Source organism: Talpa europaea (assembly GCF_964194135.1).
Source record: "Talpa europaea genome assembly, chromosome: 3".
NCBI classification, from domain to species: domain Eukaryota; kingdom Metazoa; phylum Chordata; class Mammalia; order Eulipotyphla; family Talpidae; genus Talpa; species Talpa europaea.
The window spans coordinates 151,537,597-151,565,146 of NC_140069.1; the positions used below are offsets into that span (position 1 = coordinate 151,537,597).

Consider the following 27,550-nt stretch of genomic DNA (forward strand, 5'->3'; position numbering starts at 1 on the left):
TCAGAACAGCAGGACACAGCGGATGCTGAAATGTAAAGCACTGAAGTGAGGCGAGTGAGTGGCCCGAGGAACACTTTTGTACCCCAGCTGTGCAGAGCGCCCCAGGCCGCAGCGCCCCCTTCCCTGCATCCCAGGCCCTGGGGCGCCTCTGTGAGCACCACCATCTGAGCAGGTCACCTGACAGCAGGGTCTAAGTTAAAGACCTAGATTAAAACATTATACATCAGGAAACGAGCAGAAAGTGTGGGGACAGCTGTGGGGAGACAGCTTGAGGGGACCTGCTGGGATGCAGCCTGGGAAATAGAAGCTTCACCAGGGCTGGATCCAGTTGCGCCGGGGCCTCCCTGCAGGGCTGAATGGACACTGAGCAGACGCCCGCAGCCTGGCGTCATTCTGGGGCCTGCATCTGCCTGGAGGGGGACATTGACTCCAGAAGGTCAGGTTGCTTGTCCCGCCCTCTAGGCAGAAGCCATGCAGGCCTGGCCAGTGCAAGGTGGCATCCGTGTGGCCCCCTGTGCGGCCTAGACCACAGGGCACTTTCCTGTAATAGGCCGTCGTGCCCCTGGGTAGCCTGGAGGAGAGACCCTTTCGCGGCCTACGAGAGTGCAAGGATACAGAGCAAGCGCTCGAAGAGCCCCACAGGCCCACGAGGTCATGATGTCCACTCTGCGGACCCTCCTAGCTGTGGTGTGGCGCACAGCCTGGCCCGACGACACTCACGTTTTCCCAGCGCGGTACAGCTCCATGGCCTCGTGCAGCTGGGCGAACGGCAGCTGGTGGGTCACCAGCGGGTCCATGTTCAGTCTGCCCTGCAAGGAGTCGGTCACCAGCTGGGGCACAGAGTCTTTGGTTTTGTAGTCTGCAAGGGGAAAATGCTGTGGTGATTCCCAAACATCAAAGTAAGCCCAGAAAACCCAGGAAATCATAGAGATGGCCCCTGTTCCTCTGAAGGTGCCACTGACCGGCAGAGAACGGTCTGGGCACCGAGGCCTGCACCTGTCAGTGAGGAAGCCGCCGCTGCTCTGCCCCTGGAGCCTGCGGAGAGAGCCTGGTGCTCTCCTGTCAGGACACCCCGGCCCCTGCGTCCCCCGTGTCTCCCCACATCCTCCCGCAGGTCCCAGGCCGGGCAGATGCTGCTTTACCGTGGGTGCGGCCAGAGCCAAGGGCTTGGCTCCTTTAACCCCCAGTGGGAGCCCGAGGGGCGGCTGGGAAAGCCACACAGCAGAAGGGTCCACCTCAGATGCTGACAGAATCATTAAACAGTGGAAAACCCCAAATCTGTTTTGCAGGAGATAAAGCTTTTATTTTAATTGGAAGAAACCCTTTTATTAAGTTCCCTAAAACTGATTTGTTGAATGCACGACTCAATGGCAAGGTCTTTGGCGCCTCTGCAGCTGCAGCTGCTCTCCGGGGAGATAAGGAGGTCAGCAGCTACCAGCGCCCTCCCCGCACCTACCGCCCAGACACACGCCCTTCAGGGTCCGGCCAGAGATGAGCGTCATCGCATGCAGGGAAAGCTGTGCCTCTGGTGTGGCGAGGCCTATGATGCAGCACACGCCGTGGCTCATGTTGCAGGAGTCCCAGGCGGCCATCTGAGGGGTGCGTCCATGAGGGGTGGCCCGGGGATGCCAGCTCCAGCTGCCCCGTCCCGGCAGAGACGCCTCCGCGCTGCCCCCTGCCACCCCCCCCCCCCGCACCCCTCACCAGCAGCCCCGCCAGCCTCTCACCATGGTCTCGGTGCAGCCCACGGCCTCGAAGGCGAAGTCCACCCCGAGGCCGGTCATCTCCAGCACCACCTCCTGCACGGGCTTCTGCAGCTTCCGCGGGTTGAGGCAGTCAGTGACCCCCAGAGCGCGGGCCCGGGGGAACTTCTCCTCGTTGATGTCCACCCCGATGATCCTGGAGGCCCCCAAGGCTTTGCAGCCCAGGACGATGGCCGAGCCGATCCCCCCGAGCCCAAAGACCGCGCAGGTGGAGCCGGGGGTGACCTGCAGACCCAGACGGGTGATCCGGAGACACAAGAACAACCATTGAGCCTCTGGGACAGTTGAGATGTTTGAGTGATGTGGCCTAGCTCTGGTGGCCCAGGGAAATCCCTGCAGCGCCAGCTCACACATAACACCTCCCTCACCTTGGCCGAGTTGACGGCAGCCCCAAAGCCCGTGGGCACCGCACAGCTGAAGATGCAGACCCTGTCCATGGGGGCGGCCGCGTCGACTTTGGCCACCGCGATCTCGGGCACCACCGTGTACTCCGTGAAGGTGCTGGTGCGGAAGGAGTGGTGGACCCGCTTCCCCCTGCAGGAGAACCTACTGGTGCCGTCCTGCATCAGCCCGGACGATGGCAGGACACTGTGCCCGGTGCCCAGACGGGGCAGCACGCCAGGAGCAGGAAGAGAGAGAGAGAGAGAGGAGGCGCCTTAGTGGCCGCGCAGGACCAAGAAGGCTCAGTGACCGGGGCGAGGGGCTGATACTGACTCTTGCTTCTCGCAGAAGTTGCCCCTGGGGTGCAGGCAGAAGCTGCATTGTCTGCACTGCGGGATGATGAGCGTGAGGACTTTATCCCCTGCGTGTGAGAAGGAAATGGCCATTAGCGGAAAATCTTCATCACACAGAAGCACACAATGTATCTGCCGAGCTCCCAGTGGGCCCCACAAGTGGCTGTGGGCAGGCCATCGCAGCCCAGACAGCCGGGCCCTGCTGTGGCGGGAGATGCCAGATAACCTGGTCTCAGAAACCCCAGCATTCTTCCTGGCGAGTGCAGGAATTTGGGTGTATTCTCGGGGTGAGCAGTCGTCAGCCTGCTTCTCCCTGGACTGGGTGGAGGACGCAGCTGGGCGGCCTGTTTCGGGCCACGGAGCTGGAAGCTGCACTGGTCAAGCCTGGGTCTGGTGGCAAGCCCCGGGGAGGCAGCTGGGCGCCGGAGCTCAGCCCCCAGACTGGTCCCTGGGTGCCCTGCAGACATTGTTGTGACAGAGACGTGACCCCTCTGACCTCACGCAGTGCTCCTGCGTATTAAACGTCTCTTGTAAGTTTAGACCAGGCACATTTTGTCTTCACCGCCTATAAATTCTAAAGGTACTGGACAGCAGAGAGCAGCTCTGCCCTCTCGTCCTTTCTCTACAAATACTTAGCATTTCCCACTGAACTCTACTGAAACGTGTCCAGCTAAAGGGCGCTGCAGTGTCACCCCCTGAGTCACATCCTGGGACACGAGTCGGGGCGCCTCCCACGTGCCCCGCTGTGCTGGTGCTGGGGGCCCTCTGGCCACAGCTGAGTGAGTGCGGGATGGAGCTGCACTGCCTGCACTTGCTGGGGTCTCTGCGTGTCTCCCTGCCGAGGCCCGGGGGCCTGTGCATCCTGGCTGCGTGGCTGCTCTTGTTCATTGTGGCCATTTGGGGCCCACTGAGGCCTGTCCAGACCCTTTTTCATGCGCCTAAGTAAGAACATGGACCTGCCTTTTGGCTCTCTGAAATGTCATTGCTCCTGTTGGCTGCACACCGGGCCTGGTCCCAGGGGGGCAGAGCATCCGTCTCCCAGCTGAGCCCCCTGGGCTGAGCCCACCAGTGACCACCCCCATGGGGCCCGAGGGCCCCTCCCTGATCCGCAGCATGGTGGGCACCCAGGCTCTGGAGCCACAGGGTACGGGTGACACTGGCCTGAGACATGTCGGAGTCGCCAGCCGGTGTTTGCCCATGAATGTGGATGCGTGTCATGTCCCGTCCCTGCCTGGGGGCTGTGTGTGGGACGTCTCCCACCTGGCTGCACTGAGCTCACGCCAGCGCCAACGCTCTCCACGAACCCAGCTCCCTCGTGGCCTGGGATGAAGGGGAAGTTCATGGGGATCAAGCCCTTCAGCACATGGTCGTCCGTCCCGCAGATCCCTGAGGATACCAGCTGCAGGGGGTGAAGGGTGGGCGTCACCAGCCCGGAACCTTCTGCCTTTATCTGAGACTAGACCTTCAGATGCTTCTATGGGAATCATCCCTCTTGACCCTTACAAGACAGTCGGGGACACAGGAGGGGCTGCCACCCCCCTTAAGAGCTGACTCAGGGCGACGGAGACACATGGCTGTAAGGGTCGGACCTGGCGCCCTGGCCTCTGAGCCGTGTGGTGTCCTGTGTGGTCAGCTGGCGGCCAGTGCGGGCTTTATGGCCACGTGGCGGCAGCACCGCCTTCGAGGGACACTGGACTTTAGTGTCCAAAATTGTGGAATGTTTTTCTCATGCTCTGGGAAACAGATTTTTAAAATTTTAAGCATGTAGATTGAAAACATGAATAACATGAGTTCAAGTTTAACTACTGGGGGCTTCCCGGGTGGCCTGGGGGTCAGTGTCAGGCTGCCACCGCGGGGCCTGAGTTCCATCCCCGGCCAGGGAGCTGACCCACAGGGCACAGCAGACCTCTCCTGTCTCCCGCTGCTCCCCCCAGCGATGGATGCCTGTTCTGCGCCCCACTCTGTCCCTGGTGAGTCCTGTCACCCCCGCACCCCAATTCTTGTACGCAAAAACAAAAAAACCCGCAAAACCAACCATTGCAAATATAGGGAAACCATTTCCTGTCATTTGCCATCAAAAGTAAAGGTTAAAAGACTTGCATTTACCTTGATCCGGACTTCTCCTGCCTTGGGCGGCTCCACTTGGACGTCCTCGACGGCGAGAGGTGCGTCGGCTGCCCAGGCGACGGCGGCCCGGCAGGTCAGCGTCTGTCAGGCGGGAGCGAGAGGCTCGCGGGGGCTGCTGCAGGCCTACCTGACCCTTGGCGCTGGTGTGTCGGGAAAACGCCATCGTCCGAAGTCGCTGTCAGCTCTGAGCGTGCCGTTTGCTTTCCGTCCAGGGCGGCTCCTCGCTGTGCGGGGTCCTCTCCGCGGCTTCTCTGGGACGCGTTTCCTCCCGCTCTGCGCCCCTCCCGAGGCCCCGCCCTCCCGACGCCCCGCCCTCCCGACGCCCCGCCCTCCCGAGACCCCGCCCTCCCCGAGGCCCCGCCCTCACGAGGCCCCGCCCTCCCCGAGGCCCACTCCCGACGCCCCGCCCCTCCGTCCCTGCCGGGCCTTTGGCCTTGCTGGACACCCGCAGCCGGCGCTTCTGGTGCGTGCCGAGCCTGGGGCCGAGCCTGGGGCCGAGCCTGGGGCCGAGCCTGGGGCTCCTGGGCCAGAAACGGGCCTCCAGCGGGGAGAGACCCGTGATGCGTGAGAAATGCCGCAGAGAAGCCCAAGCAAAACGCTGCAGGAAATACCTCTTTATGCAGATAATTCTGCCTCACTTGCCACACGCAAGTGAAAATACGTCCTCGTGAAAGGCATTTTCCTAGTGTCAGGTGACACACACTCAAGGCAGGAACCTAGGAAGCTCAGGCAAGGCTAGGGGGGACAGAAAGCCGCAGCCTGGCGGCCACTGGCACTCCAGCACTGTGGGAGCAGGCCCGGCGCCCATGTGTGTGCGCCCGTGCGTGCACTGTGCACGCCCGGTGCCCGCGTGTGCGCCCGTGTGTGTGCATGTGCGTGCCCGGTGCCCAGGTGTGTGCCCACTGAGTATACTGTTTTGCAGTCTGTTCTTCCGCTTACCATTAAGAATATGTATTTTTGGTTTATTTTGACTTTTTGTTTCCCACCTACCTGACTGTGTGCACACCCTCCTCACCCCACCCGCTCTAGCTAGCCACCCCGCCCTCCGCTGTGCCCTCCAGCTTGAGTAGTTTGCAGGCGATCGTACAGCCACTTAGGACTGGGTTCAACGATAGGCCACAACTTATTTCATTGACTTCCTTGTACTCGACACGCTTCCCCATTACTGTCAGAACAGCACCCAGCTGACGAGAACATGCATCATCATTTGGGTCAAATGACGGGCACATTTTAAAGGCTTCTGATGCAATATTGTCAAATTACCACCTGAGAACTTTCTAGCAATTTATATCCCAGCAGTGGGGTGTAAGTTCCCCCAGGCAGGAAAACGCTGGGGTTTGTCATAAAAGATTTTTGATGATCAGATTGGAAAAAGTGACATCTTAGTTCAGTCTCGGTGTGTCCTTGGGCTGGGAGAGGCGAGACCCAGGTCTGTCTAAAGGCAGCACTTACTTTGCCCGGCGTGTCCATGGGGAGTTTCTGGGTCCCTTGGTGCCTTCAGGTTTACCCAGGAGAATGTCCCTTCTTGGCTCTGCTTCTGAGCAAACCGGAGTGACTATTTATAAGTTTTACAAACCGAAAGTCATTATACAATCACTGAAGAGTCATTGAACATCGTTACATAATCACCATCCATAGGCGGAAACCAGAGGGGCAAAGGGCTGGCAGGTACATGAATGTGAGGGCCAGGAGGACACTTGACACGGGAGGGGGGGATGGGCTGCGAACCCGAGGGAGGGAGCACCGGGGATGGGGTCTGGGGTGATTTGGGGCAGGCTGACGCGGTGACACCAGAGGGGGGTCCTGTAACTCCAAAACATCAACAGGAACGCAAACCAAAGTGACCCCAGGAAAGGAGAACGTGAAGGTCATCAGGTGGAGTTGAGGTGAGAGGCAGATGGAGCCGCAGGGTGACAAGGACGCAGAGGGCTCCTAAGAACGGCCCAGCCTGGGGTGACTGAGAGACGGCACTCGTCAGGCCACGCTGGAGTTTGGGCATGTGGATTACACGTGGAAGGCCTTGGAGTTTGGGCATGTGGATTACACGTGGAAGGCTTCAAACCGGCCTCAGGCGGGATGGGCAGGCACCCCCGACGCCAAAGTTAGGATGGGTGGTGAGAGCCCAAGACAATGCTGGTTTGAGGGGAATCAGTAGGATTTACGTTCAGGGAAGTTGAGCTGCCCTTGCAGAAAGGCAGATCTGTGTAACATGGAGGAGGGGCAGGGCAAGGCCCGGCAAGCTCAGTCACCGTGGCAGGCCGTGCCCTGTCTGCTCTGGTTATTTGCTCCAGGTTTTCCTGCACCAGAGTGTGGTGGGGGGTGGGGGCTGGGGGCGGGCGTCAGAATTGGTGATCTGGGCCCCAGTCATTGCCTTGGCTCCTGTGGGCCGAGGCTTCCACACAAACATTAGATGGGACCAGGCGCCCCTGGGAGCTGAGGCTCTGTGCCCCCGAGCAGCTGTGGGCCATGATGTGGGGGAGAGAAGCTGGGGTGGTGGGGCGGCTCGCAGGCAATGGCTCTGGACTGCCGAGCCTGTCCTTCCGGGGCAGCAGGTTCCGGGATCCTGGGGGCCTCACAGCTGCTGATGCTTGGAGTCCTCCCCGGGGTGTCGCCCTTTCCCGGCCTGCGCCTGGGCACTCAGCCAAGGAACTGTTCCTCCCAGGGTGGGTTTGGCTCTGGCCTCGGCCGTGAGCCGCCCTGGGTGCAATGGGCCGGCTCGAGGCCTCTGGCGACTGTTCTTGGAGCCGTGCGGGCGGGGCAGGCGGGGGACCTGTGGCCACAGCGTGGAAAGGGGCCCTGCGCGGCTTGGAGGGTCTTGGTCTGCCGCCTCCCTCGTGGGTGCACCCCGCGGACACGGCCGGCCCTCTGCACCTGCGCTGATGTGGAAACTTGGCGGGAAGCGGCTGGGCCTGCTGGGCCGTCTGACCCGAGCCCCGCCGGGCACACCTGTGCAGACACCGGCCCGTGTCCTCCTCAGTGCTCCTGCTCAGCGTGGGCTGCAGAGCCGAGGGGACCAGGGCCTGCGGGTCGAGGTAGCCATTGGCAGGACAGAGCGCAACGCCCTCCCAAGGCAAGGCCTGAGGGACCCCGGCCCCCGCCGGCGCCACCTGGCCACGCTGAGCGGCCCCTGCACTTCTGGGCCCGGGGTCTGTCTTGGGCAGGGCTCTTTTGTGTCTGAGATGGAGAAGAGATGGAGATGGAGAAGAGGCGGCCGGAGGGCATGGTGGACCCAGCAGGAGTGGCGGCGGGATGAGCAAACACAGCTGCAGCAGGCAGGGGAGGTGCCCAGGCTCTCGCCCCTCCCGGCCGGGCGGCCTCACCGTCACTGCTTCCTGGGTCTGGGTCCACAAAAGGGGCCTGTGTGTCCAGCACACGGCTCCACTAACCCTCTGGCGCCCTGGAGCTTGGAGCAGGGAAAGCGCGGGCAGGTGCGGCGGGGCGCAGGAAGATGCCCATATCTTACCGAGGCTGCTCTCAAAGTTGCGGGCGGGCGGGAAACGTGGTTTACCCTAACCCAGTAGTCACAGGGACGGGCTCAGGCCCAGCCGGCTCCCGAGTCGCTCGGTGCTGAGGTGGACTCGGTGGCCGCCAGGGTCCAGGAGAACGTTTGCCCCCTTCGCTTCCAGGCCTGCAGGCCTCAGCCGCGGCCTGTTGGAGGTTGAGGGCGCGCAGGGGACGGGCGTCCAGCGTGGTCCAGACACGCGGCCTCACATCGCCACCGTCGTGGGAAAGAGGCCACAGAATCCCTCCTGGTGGGTGATGTCGGCGCCTGCTCAGAGCAGCCCCGCTCACCCTGGCAGCCCCGGAGGATGCAACCGCCGTCTGGGCGGCGCTCACGCCTGGCGTCCTGGGTGGGAGACGTGGCCGCCCCTGCACAACTGTCCCGGGCCGCACCCAGCAGCCCGCTGCAAAGCACAAGGAACGCGATTCCCTCGGGCCTTTCAGCCCCGGCGGGTGAGCGGCCGCCTCGCAGGCTCCGCCCAGCTTCAGGCTCCCCGCTGTCAAGCCTCGGATGTCGCCCCGCCTCCCCCCAGGAGGACTCACCCCACACGGAGAACTCAGTTGCTCTCAGCCAGCACGTGCGATGTCCTGGGCGCGCGGGCGCCCGACGTCCCTGTGTCCCTGCCCGGTTTTTCTCCTCGAGTGTCTGCAGGGCGCTGGCGCATAGTAGAGATCCGCCACCAAATGTGGGGATCACCAGACCCTGAACCGGGAGTCTGCACTGGTCCTCAGCCCAGCCCCACCTGCCCCACCCGCGGGCTCCTCTCTGGGGTGGGGGTGGGAGTGGGTGGTGGAGGAGGGGTGGGGAGGGGAGTTGGTGGGGAAGGGAGGGGGGAGGAGGGGGGAGGAGGGGTGGGTTGTGTGTGGGGGTGCCACGGCCTCACTGCCCCGCCTGCTTTCAGTCACCCTCAAAGATGAAGGCTGCTCTCAAGTAACTGGAGCTCCGGAGCTTGGCGAATTTATAGGCTGGCTTTTAAACTTGATTAGTTTGAACTTGGTTAGTAATTGGCTTTAAAGCTTGCCAGGGTGTAGCCTGACCTTGCAGCTCGGGGAGCTTCGATAGGGGTTGGGGGTCGGGCAGACTTCCCACACCGGGGAAGCTCACCCCCAGCTTTCCTGTCCGGGCAGCCCTGCATTCTCCTGACCAACTTGATCTGGCGGTTCTTTTCCTGATTTTATTTTAGCTCCTTCCTTCTCTTCTTGGCCCCTGTGTGTCCCCACGGGGCTCCCTGGGGCGACGCTTAGCTGCGTGTGCCCTCCAGCTTCCGGAGACCGGAACGAGGCGCTGCCGTCAGAGCTTGCTTGTGCTCTGTGCCTCCCGGCAGCCCCACGCAGGTGGCCGACTTTCAGACGAGGTGGTCTCATGTCTCTTTATTAAAGTGCCGTGTTTTCCCCCAGGAGGGATATATTCCGCGAGCACGCCACGCTGCTGACGCTCCTCCAGGCCAGCCTGTGTGTGTGGCCGCGGGGACATCCCTCCTGACGCAGGGCCGTGCGTGGTGGGGCTGCCCACCCAGAGGCAGTGCCAGCTCCGTCCCGATGACCAGGGCTCGCTCCACGTGTGGGGAACTGCACTTGGAAGAACAGGAGTCACAGTTCACTGGCTGGGGTTTGGGAGGATGTCGCTGGGGGAGCCAACAGGAGCCGGGAAGGGGGAGTCGCTGGGGGTCACTACAGGTGCTGGGCCGTGCCTACACTGGGCTGGTGGGTAAACCCTTTCCCGCGTGGCTGCCCTTGGTGGGCTGGCCCGGGTTGCCAGGTTTTCTTTATCTGAGAAGCAGAATTGCTTGGGAAGAAGAAGTCGGTCCTGGTGTTAAAGTAGAGGGGCCATGAGTTGAGCTGATTTGACCAGCCAGGCTGAAAAACCAGGGCGGGGTACTTGGTTAATAGCTGAGCTATGGGCAGCAGGAATGCGGGGCTGGCTGCAGACTGGGTCCCAGCCCTGGGGTGGTTCCAGCCTTACTGAACTTTGTCCACGATTATACTCCTTCCACAGTTTAAACACACCCTATTGTACTTTCAGGAGTACTGCTAAGCATTTTATCCTACATACAAATGAGCATTCTTATACAAAATATTCCCTTGTATCTTGGATGGTTTGTGTGATGTGGATTCCTAGAAGTCGGATTACTGAGACAGATAGGAGCTCTTTAAAAACACATCTGGGCCTCCCTGTGGTGCAGGGGTTGAGTCTCAGCGCTATGAAGCTACCGGCAGCCTCTGCAGCACAAGTTCGATCCCCAGCCCGGGAGATACCCACATGGCACAGCAGACCTCTCCTGCCTCCCCACTGCTCCCCTCAGCAGCAATCAAAGTAAAATGGCTAAAGCAATTTTGAAAAGAAGAAACTGAAGTGGGAAGATCTGCCCTGCCCGATGTTCAGACCCACTGTGCGGTCACCGCTGGCAGGACATTGCAGGACTAGTAAGGAGACACAGGACAGGTGCACACTCCCGTCTCCCGTTGGCTGGTCACCCCTTTGCTGAAATAAGACAACGGGTAGCTCGTTCCTCTGTCTCGCCTTAACCACCTGTGGCCATGGCATCTGCTCAGAGGCGGGGACACTCTGGCTGTGTGTCCTGTGCGGGGCTGGTGCTGGGAACGCCACCTGAGGAGCATGGACATGCTCTGCACAAGCACATGGGTTTTGGCCACAAGTGTGTGTGCATAAAATCGAAGAGTGTGCTTTTTTTTTTTTTTAAGATTTATTTATTTATACAAGCACTGGGTACAGTCAGAAGCGCGGGAGGGTGAGAGGATCCACCAGAGCCAGAGCGGGGAGCAGAACTGGCAGACTGACGAAGTGCACTGCTGAGGGGAGCAGCGGGTGCGGCAGGAGAGGTCTGCGCGCCATGTGGGACCCTCACTGGCCGCCGGGGATCAAACCGGCGCTGCAGAGGCTGCGGGCAGCTTTGCAGCCCAGTGCTCCGCTGCGCCACGGGGCGTTCCTCCTCCTTTTCTTGAGGCTCTTTTGCTCTTCCTTCCAAAGCCAGTGTTCTTGAAAGTCTTGAAGTCATTAACAACATGGTAACAATTTGATAGGTGCTTTATAAATCTTTATATAGTTCCTAAAAACGTAGATCATTACTTTCTGTAGTGATTTATATGGACTTGCAAGGAAGGTTTCCAGTTCCTAGCTGTATTGCCGTGTTGTGGTAGAGTCTCAGGCGACCCCCATGATTCCCACCTCCTAGGGAGGAGTTCGCCTTGGATTCTTAAGGTCGGAGGTCTCCTCGCTCCCACACTGACTCACCTCACACAAGACTGGGGTGACCCGGAAGCCGGGCGGTGGGCAGGCCAGCTGGGGGGAACTGGGCCTGCCCGCCGCCTGTGCAGTCCCTGCGTGCCCACCCAGAGGAGACAGCACCCGATCTCGGGGTTGAGAACGAGTGTCCTGGGCCTCAGCGGCCTGAGACGTCAGCATTTCAGTGTGAGCCACGCAAACGTCTGACCTTCAGAAGCCACGAGGGATCAATGTGTAAATGCGCGCTCCTTCAAGCCGCGCTTGCGTGGCCACTGCCTACCCAGCAGGAGAGCGCCAGTCGTGCGTGGAGAGACGTCCCAGGGGTTACCAACCACCTGCCGCCGTATCTCTTTTTTCAGTTCTCACAGATGGTCACAGAGAGCACTTCCGCTCGGATTCGGGGACATGGCGGGGGTCACTCTTGTTTACGAGGATGGGCTATGGGGAGTGGAGGGAACTTCTGGAACCTTTTGAATGATGTGCAGGCGACAGGCTAATAGGGAGGGAAGGGAGTGTGGGGTAAGATGTGGATTTTCAGGAAAGCGTGATGTTGTGCTCTTGGCAACAAACTGACGGTGGACGCCAGCGCTTCACGCTTCCATTGGGAAATTCAGTCTGAAATGGAAACGATGATGAAGTGGGAATGGGAGCAAGTCCTGACGCGATCGAGACAAAGTCCTGTACGCTGGGCAGATGCCGACTCTGTGGGCTCTCTGTCTGATGCTCTGTGAAGAGTTTGAGGCACGGTGTTTAGCCAACAATGCTTACAGTTTTGAAGATGGAACAGGGGACTCTGGGGCTCCAGTAACGGGGTGAGCGGCTCCTACCCCCCGAAGAAGAGCAGTGCTGGCCGTCCCGCTGCTGCTGCCCACGAGTGCTGGGCGGGAGCTGTCCCAGGGCTGTGGCTGTTTCCCGCCCCGCCCCCCGCCCGGGCTGCCGGGTCTCCCTGCCTCCTCCCCACCAGCCAGTGCAGACAGAGCTGGTGCCAGAGGCACAGCCACCCTCATGCCCAGGCCTGCCTGGGGCTGGGCCTCTGTGTGGGGGCCCCGCAGCCAGAGGAGAGAGCCGGGGGTGCAGCCTCTGCGGCGTCTGCTGGGCCCTGTGCAGGGCGGAGCCGGAGCCGGGCACAGTTGTCTGCCCTGCACGTGTGTGGGGCTAACGAAGGCTTTGACTGTGGTTAATAAAGACACGGGGTGTCGCCTGGGTGGGAAAGAGGACAGGACTTGATGTGGGGAGAAGGCTGAGAGGGCGTTTATGGGGCGCAGTGACCCAGCTCATGTTCCTGCCTCACTAAGATCGTAAACATTTGCTGGAAAATCATTCCACATCCATATTCTTGTCTGTAATTTATTGACAACATTACTTTTTTTTTTTTTAAGATTTATTTATTTATTTACACAAGCACTGGGTACAGTCAGAAGCGCGGGAGGGTGAGAGGATCCACCAGAGCCAGAGCGGGGAGCAGAGCAGGCAGAAGGACCGAAGGACACTGCTGAGGGGAGCAGCGGGCGGCAGGAGAGGTCTGCGCGCCATGCGGGACCCCCGCCTGTGGCTGGGGATTGAACCGGCGCTGCAGAGGCTGCAGGCAGCTTCGCAGCCCAGCGCTCAACCGCTGCGCCACCGGGGAGGCCCTTGACAACATCGCTGAAGAAAAAACTCAATGATGTTCCCTGGCTGGCGATGCAGAGGGAGGAGCTGAGGGGTTGCAGTGCGAGGGCCTTGGCGCTCTCAGAAGGTCAGCACCGTGCGGATGCTGAAACGGGAGCGGGAGACAGCGTCATGCCGGCCAAGTGCTGACTTACCGTGCCCAGGTGGGTGTCCCGGAGGCCACTCTGCTCCCACCGGCGTGTCCGCTTGGCCTGCCCCGTCTTGTCCTCCGGGAAGGGCAGTCACGGCGTCCTGACCCGGACGCGCGTCGGGTGCCACGAGCCGCCGTGGGTGGCTCCTGCTCTCTAGACGCTCCTCGTGCATTTCATCATGTCAACCCCCACTTGGACAAGGATGCCGTGAGGCAGGTTCTGATACGAGAGCCACCTTACAGCTGACACACGCAGAGTCTGAGAGAGACTCGCAGCTCACTCTGGGCTGTGCCTCTCGGCGTGGCGGGGGAGGCTAAGCCCAGACACCAAGCTGCTCAACTGAAAGCCCGAGAGGCAACCCCGCAAGGCCGTGTTGAAGGTTTAATGGAACTGCCACAGAGAAATGCTCAAGGAGCGCTGCAAGTCGATGCTAAGCTTATTTGTATCGGGAGCCGCCTCATTCTCGGGAAGGCCAGAAACGTGACATGTGTGCTGGAACGAATGCCCTTTCTAAAAGTGACCTTCCAGAACATAAATACTTTTAGAAAACATGGTCTGCACACCTTCAAAAACCACAGTAGAGACACACATTATAGACAGTCCGTGAGGAGAGTGTTTACCAGCCTCTTTCAGGCGTGCGTACTGCCCTTTCTGCTCGGGGTGGGATCCTGGCAGCTCACCGTGAACACCCGCTCGCAGTCTGAGCTGCAGCCCGAATCATGTCGGGACTTCCCAGGGCGAGGAAATCACCGGGTTCTACTGGCCGAGCGACCGCAGCCTGGTGGCCTTCCTCTCCCGCCCCCCCCCCCCCCCGCAGTCGGGCACCGCGGTGCCCACCCTCTGCTCAGAACTGCTGGGCCGCGCGCGCGGCCTCCCCCAGTGGCCGTGTCCGGGCCAGAGCCACGCCCGCTGCCCGCCACCCTCTCCCGTGGGCCACGTCCGCCATGCAAAGAACCGTGAAATTCACCTCTTTCCCTCACGGAGCAGGTCAAATCCTTCATTAATTTTTTCGAAAGGTAGAACATGGGTTATCAGTGGATCCAGGGCATACTTCTTGGCCATGAACTCTGCCACCAGCCTGGGGACGGAATCTCTGCTCTTAAAGCCTGAAAGGAAAACGACACCAACTGTCAGATCGAGACTTCAGGGTGAGGAGAGAACTGCAGGCTTTCCAAGGCAATTCAGTGAGTTTCCTGGAGACCCTGAGGGCTCTGCGGGCAGCGCATGTCCACCCCCCTGGGTGCTTTGGCCTCTGGCGCCCCAGTGACCGCTGCCGTTCACCGGCTCCTCGCACGCAGGAGCCCGCACAGACAGCTCTCCGCAGGCTAAGGCGGACGGCGCGTTTCATTTGGACTCCGTGGAAACAAAGGGATTATACTCCATTTATACTTGAATTTATACTTCATTGTCTGTTTAACTGTATTGCTTCTACCAGGGAAACCATGCTTTATAACACTGTGTTATTCAGAGACCACGCCGCACCACCGCCAGGCGCCCCCAGACCCCCACCCCACTGGGCCCGCCTCCCTGTGCCCCCCGCCTCCGTTCCCAGCATGTGTCTTGGCTCACACTGTGCACGTGTGGGCTTTCTCTGGGCTCCCAGGTCTGTCCCACTGGCCTGCGCGTTGTTTTTACTCCAATACTAGACTGCTTGGATGGCCGCGCTTTGTCACACTGTTTTGAGTCTGGATTGTGATGCCTCCCTTTCTCTTGTCAGAATTTCTCTGGCTACTCAGGATCTTTTAAGGTTCCATAGAAGTGTTTCATCTCCTCTGTGGAGGGTTTTCCCAGGTATTCTTTTTTGATGGCATTCTAATGGGACTGTTCTCTGTTCTTTCTCCTCACTTTCGTTGGCTGCGTGTGGGAACACGACTCGTTTTTGTGCACAGATTTTGCAGACCGCACGCCACTGTCACTGTTTCTACAGTTCCCTCGGTGTCCTCTTAAGGGTTTTCCGTGTAGATTATCATGTTGTCTGTAAATAGTGATCATTTTAATCCTTTTCTACTTTGGATTCCTTGTATATCTTTCTCTTTTCTGATTGCTCTAGGATTTCCAATACTATGTTGAATAGTCGCGGTGAAAGAGACGCCCTTGTCTTGAACCTGCTCGTACAGGAAAAGCTTTCAGTTTTCTCCCACTGAGTGTGACATTAGCTGCGGGTTCATTATATGTGACCTAGTTATGCTGAGGTTTGTTCCTTCTATTCCCATTTTTTCCCAGAGTTTTTATCATACATGCATGTGGTGAAATATCAATTTGTGGCTGTTCAGCTATCCTTGCATCCGTGGAAAAAACCCACTTTGTCATGATGTGTGATCCTTTTTGTGAATTTTGTTGTTTGCTAAGAATTTAATGCGGATCTTTGCATCTGCGCTCATCAGGGCTATTGGTCTCCAGGCGTATGTGTGTGTGTTGTCCTTGTCTACTTTTGGTATCAGTGTAATATTGGCCTCAAAATGCAGTTGGAAACATCCCCTATTACTCAGTTTTTTCAGAGAGTTTGAGGGGGGTAGGAATTAGTTGGCCTGGGAAGGTTGGGGGGAACTCACTAGTGAAACCACCTGGCATTGGGCTTTTGTTTTTTTTGGAGGCTTCTCATTACTGCTTCAGTTTCCTGGGTTGTGATTGTTGTGTTCAGGTTTTCTGTTTCTTCCTGATTCACTCTCGGAAGGTTGTGTACTTTTAAATATTTGTCGAGTTCTTCTAGTTTATTAAATTTATCAGCCTACAATTATTCCTAGTGCTTTCCTCTGAGTCTTGGTACTTCTGAGAGGTCTGCTGTAACCTCCTCTTTCATTTCTGGTTCTAGTCATTGGCATTTTCTCCTCTTTTTCCTCTGTGAGCCTAGCTACAGGTTTGTCTGCTTTGATTTTTTTTTTTTTTTTAAAGAACAGCTTTCAGTTTCATTGATCTTTTGGACTGTCTTTTTGTTTTCTATTGCATTTATCTGCACTCTTAAGTTTTATTGTTTCTTTTCTTTTATTGGGTGGTTTTGTTCGTTTGTTTTTCTCATTACTTAGGGTATAAGGTTAAGTGATTTATTTGAGCTCTGGCTTGTTTCTTGATGTCGGCCTGTGCTACTTTTGCTGCATCCCATAGATTGCAGTAACGCGTATCTTCATTTTCATTTGTCTGCAGGTATTTTTTTAATCTCTCCTTTGATTTCTTTATTATCCCAGTAGTTATTCAGTAGTATCTGGTGCTGTCTCCACATATTAGATGTTTATTCTGCTTTCTTTTTATGGTTGCTTTCTAGCTTTTAATACCATTGCCTTCAGAGGTGATAACTCATATAATTCCAATCTTCAAAAATTTACTGGCATTAATTTTTTTTGTGACCTAACACATAGTCTGTCCTCGTGAATGTTCCCGATGCACTTGAGAAGATTGGGTAGTTGGATTTAGGGAATACAGTATCCCATAAATGTTGATTAAGCCCAAGTTTTAATTTGTTTTTAACCCTGTTGCTTTTTAAAACCTGACCTTGTTGCTTTAAAACAGAAGAAATCCTGAGTTAATAAGAATTAGGCTCTCAAGCCTAATAACTTACCACCAAAAATTGCTCCTTTCAGCGTCCGTCCACCCAGTAGCAACCCAGGATGCAGAGGGAGACTCTGGGAACCAGGAGCCACACCCACGATGACACTGACACCGAATGCCTCATGACAGCACATCAAGGCGGACATCTGCAACCAGACAGACATGTGGCATCGTTACAGTGGACCTTCTGACAGCCCGCCCCGCCCCGTGATCCATAGAGCCCTGCGGCACTGACGTGGCTGGTTATGAGTGTGTAGAGGGAAGAGATGATGCCCTTTGCTTCTTCACTCTTCATTGTTTCGCAGAACCTCTAGCTATGGGTTTTGGAAAAGTCCAGAAAATACTTTTTGAATGAGACAATGGATGAATGACTCTGTGTTAATTCTCCCTTATAAAGTAATAAAGAATATAGTTACAAATGCGTATGTATACACACACACACACACACATATATATCATCTATAAAGGCTGATTTTACAAATAAAGGTAATGTTTTGTTGTCACACGATTTTTAAGCAGTCTGTGAGCTTACATTGACTTGTTAAATGGACATTTTTTGTTTTCATATTTATTTTTTAGATTTATTGACTTACGCATATTAGAGCTGGGGTGTAGGCCCGAGGTGCAGGAGGTGAGAGGACTCCCCAGAGATAGAGAGGGGAGCAGAACTGGCGGATCCACTGAAACACACTGCTGAGGGGAGCAGCGGGGAGACAGGAGGGGCCTACTGCAACATGTGGGTCAGCTCCCAGGCTGGAGATCAAACTCATGCCACAGTGGCTGGCATTTGCTTCATAGTGCTAAGACTTAACCCCTTGCATCACCGGGGAGGCCCATAAATGGACATTTAAAATTTTTTTTTTAATTTTTTACATCATTGTCAATTTTTAAACAGTATTTGCTTCCCCATCCCCCCAAAATGGACATTTTAAACTAACTGTTTGATGGTAAATACAGTATAACATAAGGTTGATTATATCATCAAAAATTGTCTCTTGGGCCTCTCTGGGGGCACAGGGGGTTAAGTCTCAGCACTATCAAGCTGTCACCAGCCTCTGCAGCATGAGTTCGATCCCCGGCCAGAGAGCTGACCCACATGGCACAGCCGACCTCTTCTGTCGCTGGTGAATCCTTACACCCCCACACCTCTGGCCTGCACCCCATCTCTGGTATGCATGAATAAATACATCTTAAAAAAATTATTCTTATTCACTTGATCATCTTCCTTTTCAGTGGGTCACTGTCCATGTCTAAAGTGGTCATCATTGTGTGTCTGTGGGTGAGAACATTTTAGCTCTACTTTCTTAGCATATTCCAAGCATATGATACAATATTAACATTAACCACATGCTTACATGCTTACATTGGAGTCCCAGAACTTACTCATAACTGGAAGTTTGTCCCCTTTGTCCAACATCTACCCGTTTTCTTTTCTTTTTTTTTTTCTTCTTCTTTTTTTATAGAGGCATGTTTTATTTATTTATTTGTTCGTTTTTTTTTTTTTTGTTTGTTTGTTTATACATGCACTGGGTACAGTCAGAAGCGCGGGAGGGTGAGAGAATTCACCAGAGCCAGAGCGGGGAGCAGAGCAGGCAGAAGGACCGAAGGACACTGCTGGGGGGAGCAGCGGGCGGCAGGAGAGGTCTGCGCGCCATGTGGGACCCTCCTCCCGTGGCCGGGAAGCAGCCGGGGATCGAACCGGCGCCGCAGAGGCCGAGGGCAGCTTCGCAACCCAGCGCTCAACCGCTGCGCCGCTGGGGAGGCCCATCTACCCATTTTCGACACCCACCTTGCCAGTGTTGGGAGCTGACTCTGCCAGCCCTTGCCCTCTGCTGTGCAGACTGGGCAGAATCTCCTCCCATGAAATGATATTGAGCCTAGAATTGTTCATCATTCAGCTGGCCATAGTGCATGTCATATATTTTAAAAACTGAAATTCATTAAAACATATAAAATTGGGTCTCCCTGGTGGCACAGCGGTTGAGCGCTGGGTTGCAAAGCTGCCCGCAGCCTCTGCAGCGCCGGTTTGATCCCCAGACACCAGGTGAGGGTCCCCCATGGCGCGCAGACCTCTCCTGCCGCCCGCTGCTCCCCTCAGCAGTGTCCTTCGGTCCTTCTGTCTGTTCTGTTCCCCGCTCTGGCTCTGGTGAATCCTTTCACCCTCTCACACATCTGGCCTGTACCCTGGTTCTTGTATAAATAAATAAATAAATCTTAAAAAAAAGAATGTGGGGTAAATCAAACTTGCTAATTTGAGAAAATAATTTTTTATTTATTTTTACTTGAGTTTGAATTTTTTTACTCATCATTAGTTAAGTAAACTTACAATTGTTTATTTTATTTTATTTTTTTTAAATAGAGGCATGTTTTATTTATTTGTTTGTTTGTTTTGTTTATACAAGCACTGGGTACAGTCAGAAGCGCGGGAGGGTGAGAGAATTCACCAGAGCCAGAGCGGGGAGCAGAGCAGGCGGAAGGACCGAAGCACACTGCTGAGGGGAGCAGCGGGCGGCAGGAGAGGTCTGCGCGCCATGCGGGACCCTCCTCCGGTGGCCAGGGAGCAGCCGGGGATCGAACCGGCGCCGCAGAGGCCGCGGGCAGCTTCGCAACCCAGCGCTCAACCGCTGCGCCACCTGGGAGGCCCTAAATTTACAATTGTTTAATTGAAAAAAACCCTTTCCCCCTCCAAAGGGTAAATAGTACTTAAGACAGGTTTGGTCAGATGGATCAGAGATTTCTCATACAATAGCTGACCATCCTGATAACACACCTTAGAGCCGCAGCCAAGAAGCACTCTTAACACACAACCTGGGAATCTTGCTCATGAGCCTCTGCGGGCACCAGCGGCCACCCAAGCGCCACCCCAGGACCTACCATGGTGTCCATGCGGCCAATGACCTCAAAGGAGAAGTCCACGCCCCCGTCGCACATCTCTGCCACCACCTCATGCACCGGCCGCGCTGAGTCCTGGGGGCTGAGGCACTCGGTGGCGCCCACCTCTCTGGCCTTGGCAAACTTGTCCTTGTTGATGTCCACCCCGATGATCCTGGCTGCCCCGGCCGCTTTACAGCCCATGACCACAGACAGGCCGACCCCACCCAGGCCAAACACCACGCAGGTGGAGCCCGGGGTGACCTGCGTGCACAGAAACAGGGAAGCATGTTGAGTGATGATTGCGTGACGCCTCACCCATGACTGGGCCCCTCATGCTCGTGTCCTGCCTGCTGGCCAGCCCTGGCGGTTTCAGTCCTTCGTGTTGGAGCCAACAGGTGGGGCTGAGTCCCCGGTCTCAGACTTTGCTCCAGCTCACACTGGACGCACCTGTGAGCTGTAATCTCAGTGCTTAGCCAGGCCCTGGAAGGGGACCGCACCCCAAGGAGAGCAGTGGCCAGCCGGTGCCAGCTCCTGTGCCCCACAACGCGCCTGCACAGCCACCATGGTGTGCGAGACCCATGGGTTGGCCAGCCCTTGGCACCGCCCTGGTCCCCCCAAGCCCTCGCAACAGGATTGCTGTCCAGCGCAGGCCATGAGGGTCAGGCCACGAGGGCGCAGGCCAGCCCTGGCTGGAGGCGGGCGTGGCCTGGGAGCCAGAAGCCCTCAGGGCCAACGCTGGTCATCGTCCCTGCTTTTCAGAGGTCGTGGGACAGCGCAGTGACAGCGCCCACCCCAGACTCAGTGGTTCCAGCACAAGTGCTCAGCCTGGCTTGGAATGGCTCCTTAGACTGCCCCAGGGCCCCCGAGAAGCAGGCAGGAAGGACCCTGCTGGGCAGGGCTGCACTCTTCCCACCCTGCACCAGGTGCCCCCCAGGCTCCTCCCCGGCAGGGACACGCGGCGACCCAGACAGGCGGGGCTCATACTTGTGGCACGCACGTACCAGCAGAGGGAGACTCACAGGAGGGGCTGGCGCGGTGCTCCCCCAGGGCGTGACGCGGGCAGCAGTGTGTCCCGGGCCCAGCGCAGGGCGCAGGCCTCTCGGGAGGACACAGCACAAAAACTCTCCTTCCGTGCACCTGGCGTGAGGGTGTGCGCGGCAGGCCAGGCGCTCCTCGAGCGCGCCCTTCCTCTACCTGCCGCCACTGACTGGGGTCAGCTGAGCCCCCTGCACCACGAATGCCTCCAAGTCTGGAGCCCTGGGGTGGATGGTGCGGAAGAGCCTCGTCCTGGCCTTGTCTTAACTATCATCAACCGTGTGGTCTCTCTGAGGCTTCCAGGGCGCGCTCTCACTTCCCCGGGCCCAAGTGCCTTATGCTCAACACCCTGAGTTCTGTGGGGTGTTTCAGGGCTACTTTGCTGGAGTCCTGGGCCCGGAGGCCCCGACAGGCCTGTGTGGTTGGCCCCCCACCGCTCGGCATACCTTGGCCACCTTGACCGCAGAGCCGTAGCCCGTGGAGAACCCGCAACCAATGAGGCAGACTTTGTCCAGCGGGGCGGCCGGATCGACTCTGGCCAGGGCCATCTCTTCCAGTACGGTGTACTGGGAGAAGGTGCTGGTGCCCAGGAAGTGGTGGATGGTCTTCCCTCTGCAGGTGAACCTGCTGGTGCCGTCCTCCAGGGTTCCCTGCTGCGTCTTCAAACTGGTCGGCAGAAGCACGTGTGCGCGTGAGGCTGGAGCACAGCCCGCCCGACCCACTGGCTGCGCGGGGAGTGGCGGAAACTTACTGGTTTTTCAAGCAGAAGTTGCCCTCTGGGTGTTTGCAGACGGTGCATTGCCTGCACTGTGGAACGAAGAGTGGGATGACCTTATCGCCTGGAGGAATAAAGGAAATTCTTCTGAAACCCCCACCCAGAGGGACAGGCCGAGAGCTCGTCGGTCAGCATGTCCGTGCGAAGCCCCAGGCCGAGGCTGGCCCCTGGGGCAGGGTCGCAGTCCACTGCGCTCGGGCTAAGACAGGTAAGGGCACATCCCCGACGGGCAGGCAGCGGTGGGGCCGGTGAGGATGTGCAGCCCCTTTTATTGCCTGTGCTGGGGGAGCTAACACACCGTCTCACCCGACCCTGCCATGAGGCAAGGTGGGTGGCCTTCCCGGGGCCTTGGGAGACACGGCCTCCTGGCACAGTTTGGGTCGCAGCCGTTGTAACCACTGTCTCTTGGTTTTCTAAGGTGCCTATGTTTGTCTTCACTTTGAAACAGATGCTTATTTTTTCATGTTTAGTTCTTTTTTTTTTAATTTTTTTTAATAGAGGCATGTTTTATTTATTTATTTGTTTGTTTTGTTTATACAAGCACTGGGTACAGTCAGAAGCGCGGGAGGGTGAGAGGATTCACCAGAGCCAGAGCGGGGAGCAGAGCAGGCAGCAGAGCAGGCAGAAGGACCGAAGGACACTGCTGAGGGGAGCAGCGGGCGGCAGGAGAGGTCTGCGCGCCATGTGGGACCCTCCTCCGGTGGCCGGGGAGCAGCCGGGGATCGAATCGGCGCTGTGGAGACTGCGCGGTCAGCTTCGCAACCCAGCGCTCAACCGCTGCGCCACCGGGGAGGCCCCTTCATGTTTAGTTCTTTTCTTGAGGAATGTTAACAAAAATGGGACAGAGAAGAATTGAAAACATTCCTTTGAAAACCTCAAGCCTAACTGAGTTGGTTTTATTTTATTGTATTTTAAAGATTTATTTATTTATTTATATAAGAACCAGGGTATAGACCAGATGCTCGGGAGGGTGAGAGGATTCACCAGAGACAGAACAGGGAACAGAACAGGCAGACTGACGAAATACACTGCTGAGGGGAGCAACAGTTGCCACAGGAGAGGTCTGCTGCACCCTGTGGGACCCTCGGGGGCCGGCCGGGATCGAACTGGTGCTGCAGAGGCTGTGGACAGTTTCACAGTGCGGCGCTCAACCGCCTGCGCCACCAAGGGAGGCCCAGTTGTTTGTTTGTTTGTTTTAGCGTAAGAACCTGATTTCAAATATTTGAAGCCAATCACTTAATTTGTGGATTATCTGTTTTTCCTGCTATGGTGGTAGAAGCAAAGGTGAAAACAGGGGAGTCACTTATTATTAATTTATTAAGAAAATACTAAGAACTGAAATTCAAACCAGGCAGTTTCTCTTACGGTTTTCTATTCACATGTCAATTAAGTATTTGGTCAGGAAGGAAGCTGAATGTACTGGCTAAGTAATTTCTTAGAATTAAGAAATTAATGTCAGCGCCCTCAATCCTGCAGTTCTTGGGCCCACCGGAGGCTGCGCCCCGTAGTGCAGGTGCACCAGTGGCGCACCTGTGACTTTGGCCTGGCAGGCGCGCAGGTGCCCGGGTCCGCGGTGCCAGGATCTACCAGGAGCTGTGCCTGACAGGTGCGATGGGGTTGGGGTTTGGGTGCGGCTGCTGCAGGCCCGCCCTGTGGGGCTACCTACCTGGCTTGACAGTTGTCACTCCTGCTCCCACACTCTCCACCACGCCCGCTGCCTCGTGGCCCAGAATCACGGGGAGCGGCGTGGGTAAGGACCCGTTCACCGCATGGTCGTCCGAGCGGCAGATGCCTGCGGCCACCATCTGTGGGCAGAGGCAGAGGTGGTCATGGTGTCCACACGGCCTTGGAGGCCGTCTTCCGACTCTGCGCTCCCAGAGTTTTAAGGGTGATCGTTATTGTAATAATTCCGACTCTTCCCAAATGGAAACGATTTAGATCACCCCAGGAGTATTCAGTGTAAAACCCTCCTCTGCTTCCTTTCTGGCATCAAACAACTGGGAATAATCAGTGAGATATTGTTTCTGAAATGCGCGTCTTGAATATGAGAATGCATCCTTTCTCAGAGACGTTGAAATCTTTGCACACTAGCACCAAGAAAATAAGTCATTTCCGTTCCAACATCTAATGCTGGTTTGTTTTGAGATCTTGATATATGTCCCTTTGTGCTTTTTTCCTGTACAGATGTGAAAATCCCTTATCTGTTTTTGGGATCACACTGTATACTCTTTGGTTTCCTTTTCAAAAATGTGGCAAGTTATACCGTTCTTTGACCACAAATGGAATTCTACTATCTGATGACCATGTAAAAGATGTCTCTTAATGGATTTTTGGTTACTTCCATGTTTACTGTTCTCTGAACGGGTTAAACCTAAAATTAATTAGAAGCAGAAAAAGTTTCACCTTAATGCGGACTTCATTGGCCCTCGGGGGCGCGACCTCCACCTCTTCAATGGAGAAGGGTTTGTTCAACTCCCGGAGCACCGCGGCTTTGCATTTTATGACCTGGAAGTGGAACAGAAAGAGGGCCGGGTTTTTCCTGCTCTCAATGCAGGGCTTACATCCTCCATCTTTCCCCGCATAGCCCCGGGTCTGCGATCTCACAAGAGCCTGTGAAAAGCAACAACCTCTGATCTGCGGAGAGGAAACCTTTTTAACATGTGAAGCAACTGCATAAGCAAAAAAAACAGGCGCTGGGAAGTTGTTTTTCTCCAAGGGTTGTTTATTCCTGAGATTGCTTAACAAGGCCCTGAAATTGGCTGTTTAGTAACTGTTGGCTGTACACGAAGTTCTGCATCATTGGTTTTCCAAAAGATTCAGTATCTGTTCACAGAAAAGCTGTTGATCTCTTACCATCTTACGCCAGTGAGAATGGCACATACTAAAAAAACGAGCAACAACAAATGTTGGCGAGGGTGTGGAGAAAAAGGAACTCTCCTGCACTGCTGGTGGGAGTGCAAACTGGTCCAGCCACTGTGGAGAGCTGTGTGGAGATTTCTGGACCTACTAAACACAGACCTTCCATAGGATCCAGCAATTCCACTCCTAGGTATTTACCCAAAGGACACAGAAACACCCATTCCAAAGAGCACCTGCACCCCTATGTTTATAGCAGCACTGTTTACAATAGCTAAGCTTTGGAAACAGCCCAAATGCCCAAAAATAGATGACTGGATCAAGAAGATGTGGTACATATATACCATGGAATATTACTCAGCATTCAAAAAAGATAAACACATGCCATTTGCAGCAACATGGATGGCGCTGGAAGGGATCATGCTCAGCGAAATAAGCCAGAAAGTAAAAAGAAAAATACCGGATGGTCTCACTCATAGCAGGAATCTAGAAAACCCAAATAAGGGACCAGGAAAAAGAATAACTATATGAAAAAAAATATCAAAATCAACAAACAACTATGAACCAGAGACACTCTATGGGGGGGTGGGGGGTGGGGAAAGGAGGGATTGGGGTCAAAATAAGGGGGTTGTAATTGTATGGGGAATATAAAAATAAAATTTAAATAATAAAAAGAAGAAATAAAAAAAAGAAAAAGATAAGCTGTTGATCTCTTGTGCAATTCTCTGCCTAAGACAAAATGGCCTGATTTTGTGATTCCAATTCCATTCCCCTCCCAAGGCTGAAGGGTTTCCACATCGCTCCTCTGGCAGTGAACCTTGGCAACTGTATCTCATTATCTGGTTTTTATGTAGTGAGTCCTTCCAGATTATATTTGAGCAAAAGTCAGAGTTCAAAACTCCATACACCCACACCCACATTCACACCCACACAATCACACAATTCACAAACACACACTCACATTCTTTCACACACACACACAACTAAACACAGGAGAGCTGTGTGTTTGATTTGCCAGTGAGCACCGCTTACCCACAAACGTGCTTAAAAGTGAAAATCAAACACGTATCTTAGTGCCTGGGAATCTAATATAAACCCTAGCTTTGTTATTGCAAAACTTGTACAGTTAAGAGAAATTTTTCCTGGAGTTATCTATGGGTAAGTAATTGCAAAAAAAAAAAAATTCAATTGAAACATTCTTTTCACAATTCATTTTCCACATGTGTCAACCCTCCTGCTTTGCAGTGTCTGCTGTGGTCAGCACTGGCGACCCCAGGGCCGGAGGACAGGCTGGGAGCCACAGACTGACCCTTCACCCCACGCCCTGCCCCAGCCTGCTGCTGCTGAAGGGCTGGTATATTTTACGGGTGGAAAGATTAGGTTCTGTGGACTCAGTGCTGACTGATTGTCCTGAAGTCACAGGACTTTTTATCAAGAGGCTAAACTAACAATGATGTAACAGCAGCGCTTAACAATGTTTGGGACACTTCTGTGCACTTGGCACTATTCTAAATGCTTTTCAGTTGCAGTTTTTCTCACAGCCACCCCCGAACCAGGCACTATCACATGCAGTGTTTGAAGAGAACGTAACGCAGGCGGGGCAGAGGCAGACGAAGCCCCTCATGGCGCCGAGCTGTGAGCCCCTCACTACTGTTTTCATCCACACACTTGCTGCTGAACCTCGTTTCTTTCCATCTGAATTTTGGCAAACCTAATTTTTCTCTTTTTTAGTCATAATTTAGAATGAACATGCATTGTAAATGCTAGCCAAGAATGAATGAACATCGAGCTGGAATAAGAAAGCTGACAATTGGCTGCACATGTGGCTTCCACAGAGCTGCTGCCAGGAGCCTGCTGCATCGCACGGGCACACCCTGAGCCGCTCCTGTCGACGTGGCCTGCCACAGCGGCTGTGCGGGACAGCGGTCCCTAAGCAGCCTGACAACGTGGGGCGGCTCAGCCGACTGAGCACAGGCATCCCTGCACCTGCAAGGGCTCTGAGCAGGCAGACATGCCTCCATGGAGGACTGAGAACAACATACTAGTAGTAACTCCAACTGTGCCAGAGATAATTTTTCTGTAAAATGTTCATTTTTTTGTGGTCAAGACCTTATTCTGTAGGGTTTCCATGGACATTTCCTGTGCTTTCATAGAATCCTTCTGAGTCAGGGCCTCCCTAGTGGTGCAAGGGGTGATAAATGTCAGCTCTATGAAGCTCTCGCCAGCCACTGCAGCACAAGTTTGAACCCAGGCCAGGGAGCTGACCCATGGGGTGCAGCAGAACTCTCCCAACTCCCTGCTGCTCCCCTCAGCAGTGTATTCCAGTAAATCTACCTGATTTACTCCCCACTCTGTCTCTGGCAAATCCTCTCATCCCTGCATCTCTGGCCTGCACCCAGTTCTTGTATGCATAAATAAGTAAAATAAATCTTTGAAAATAAAAAGATTCCTTCTGAGTCAGAAACTGCATGTTGGTGTTGGCTCTGTAACTGTGACGTTGCTGATGGTTCCAGAGAAATGTGCTTATTGTGATCTCGTCCACACTAGTCCAAAGGACATTTCAAAGTCCTCTGACTCAAATCTTCTCATGAGACTTTTTTGGTACATATTTTTAAATTTTTTATTTATACAAGAACTGGCCAGAGGTGCGGGAGGATGAGAGGATTCACCAGAGACAGAGCGGGGAGTACAGGCAGACAAACTAGAGACAGAACAGGCAGACAAACCAAAAACGGTGCTGAGGGGAGCAGCCAGTGAGACATGAGAGGTCTGCCACGCCATGTGGGTATCTCCCTGGCTGGCAGGAAATCGAACCCGCACTGTGGAGGCTGCAGACAGCTTCACAGCTCTGTGCTCAACCTGCTGCGCCACCGGGGAGGCCCCCTTCCCATGAGACTTTTGTCAGACTTAGCTTTCCTATGTTCCTAACAGTGATGCCATTACAAAGAATAACACATTTCAGTTCTGGTTTCTTAATTCAAAAAGCCCTGGATTAAAACCACTTCGAACGCTGCATTTGCGAGTCAGTCGTGGTTGACTCGAGGCTCTGCACTCTCGTCTAGCACAGGGACTGAGACAAGGCGGCAGATGCGCTGACTCTTGTCAGAGATGCCCGCACCAGTCTCGGCGGCTGCACCAGGTCTCTGCCCTTGCAGAGTGAAGCATGCTCTGAGCACAGTCGTCTTTCTGATTCCAACCGACGTTAAGCCACTCACCAAGCAGTCTTCTGCTTCCGTGCTGCGCTAGCGAGACCGAACTCCCCAAAGGAGAGCGTGGCTTACCTTTCCCGCCGTGCTCAT

The 27,550-nt window shown here is 55.3% G+C and overlaps 1 protein-coding gene across 1 annotated transcript; it reads right to left on the bottom strand.

Moving 5' to 3' along the window:
- Positions 1–27,550, bottom strand: LOC311169066 (uncharacterized protein; the record flags this gene model as incomplete). The annotated part of the gene is made up of 18 exons (XM_084230758.1): positions 1–25; positions 721–859; positions 1,457–1,592; positions 1,728–1,988; positions 2,132–2,351; positions 2,478–2,565; positions 3,758–3,896; positions 4,604–4,705; positions 6,077–6,119; positions 7,571–7,798; positions 14,136–14,274; positions 16,722–16,857; positions 19,586–19,846; positions 21,067–21,286; positions 21,372–21,459; positions 23,062–23,200; positions 23,799–23,900; positions 27,533–27,550. 18 exons carry the CDS (start codon positions 27,548–27,550, stop codon positions 1–3), a joined length of 2,484 nt encoding a protein of 827 aa, XP_084086884.1.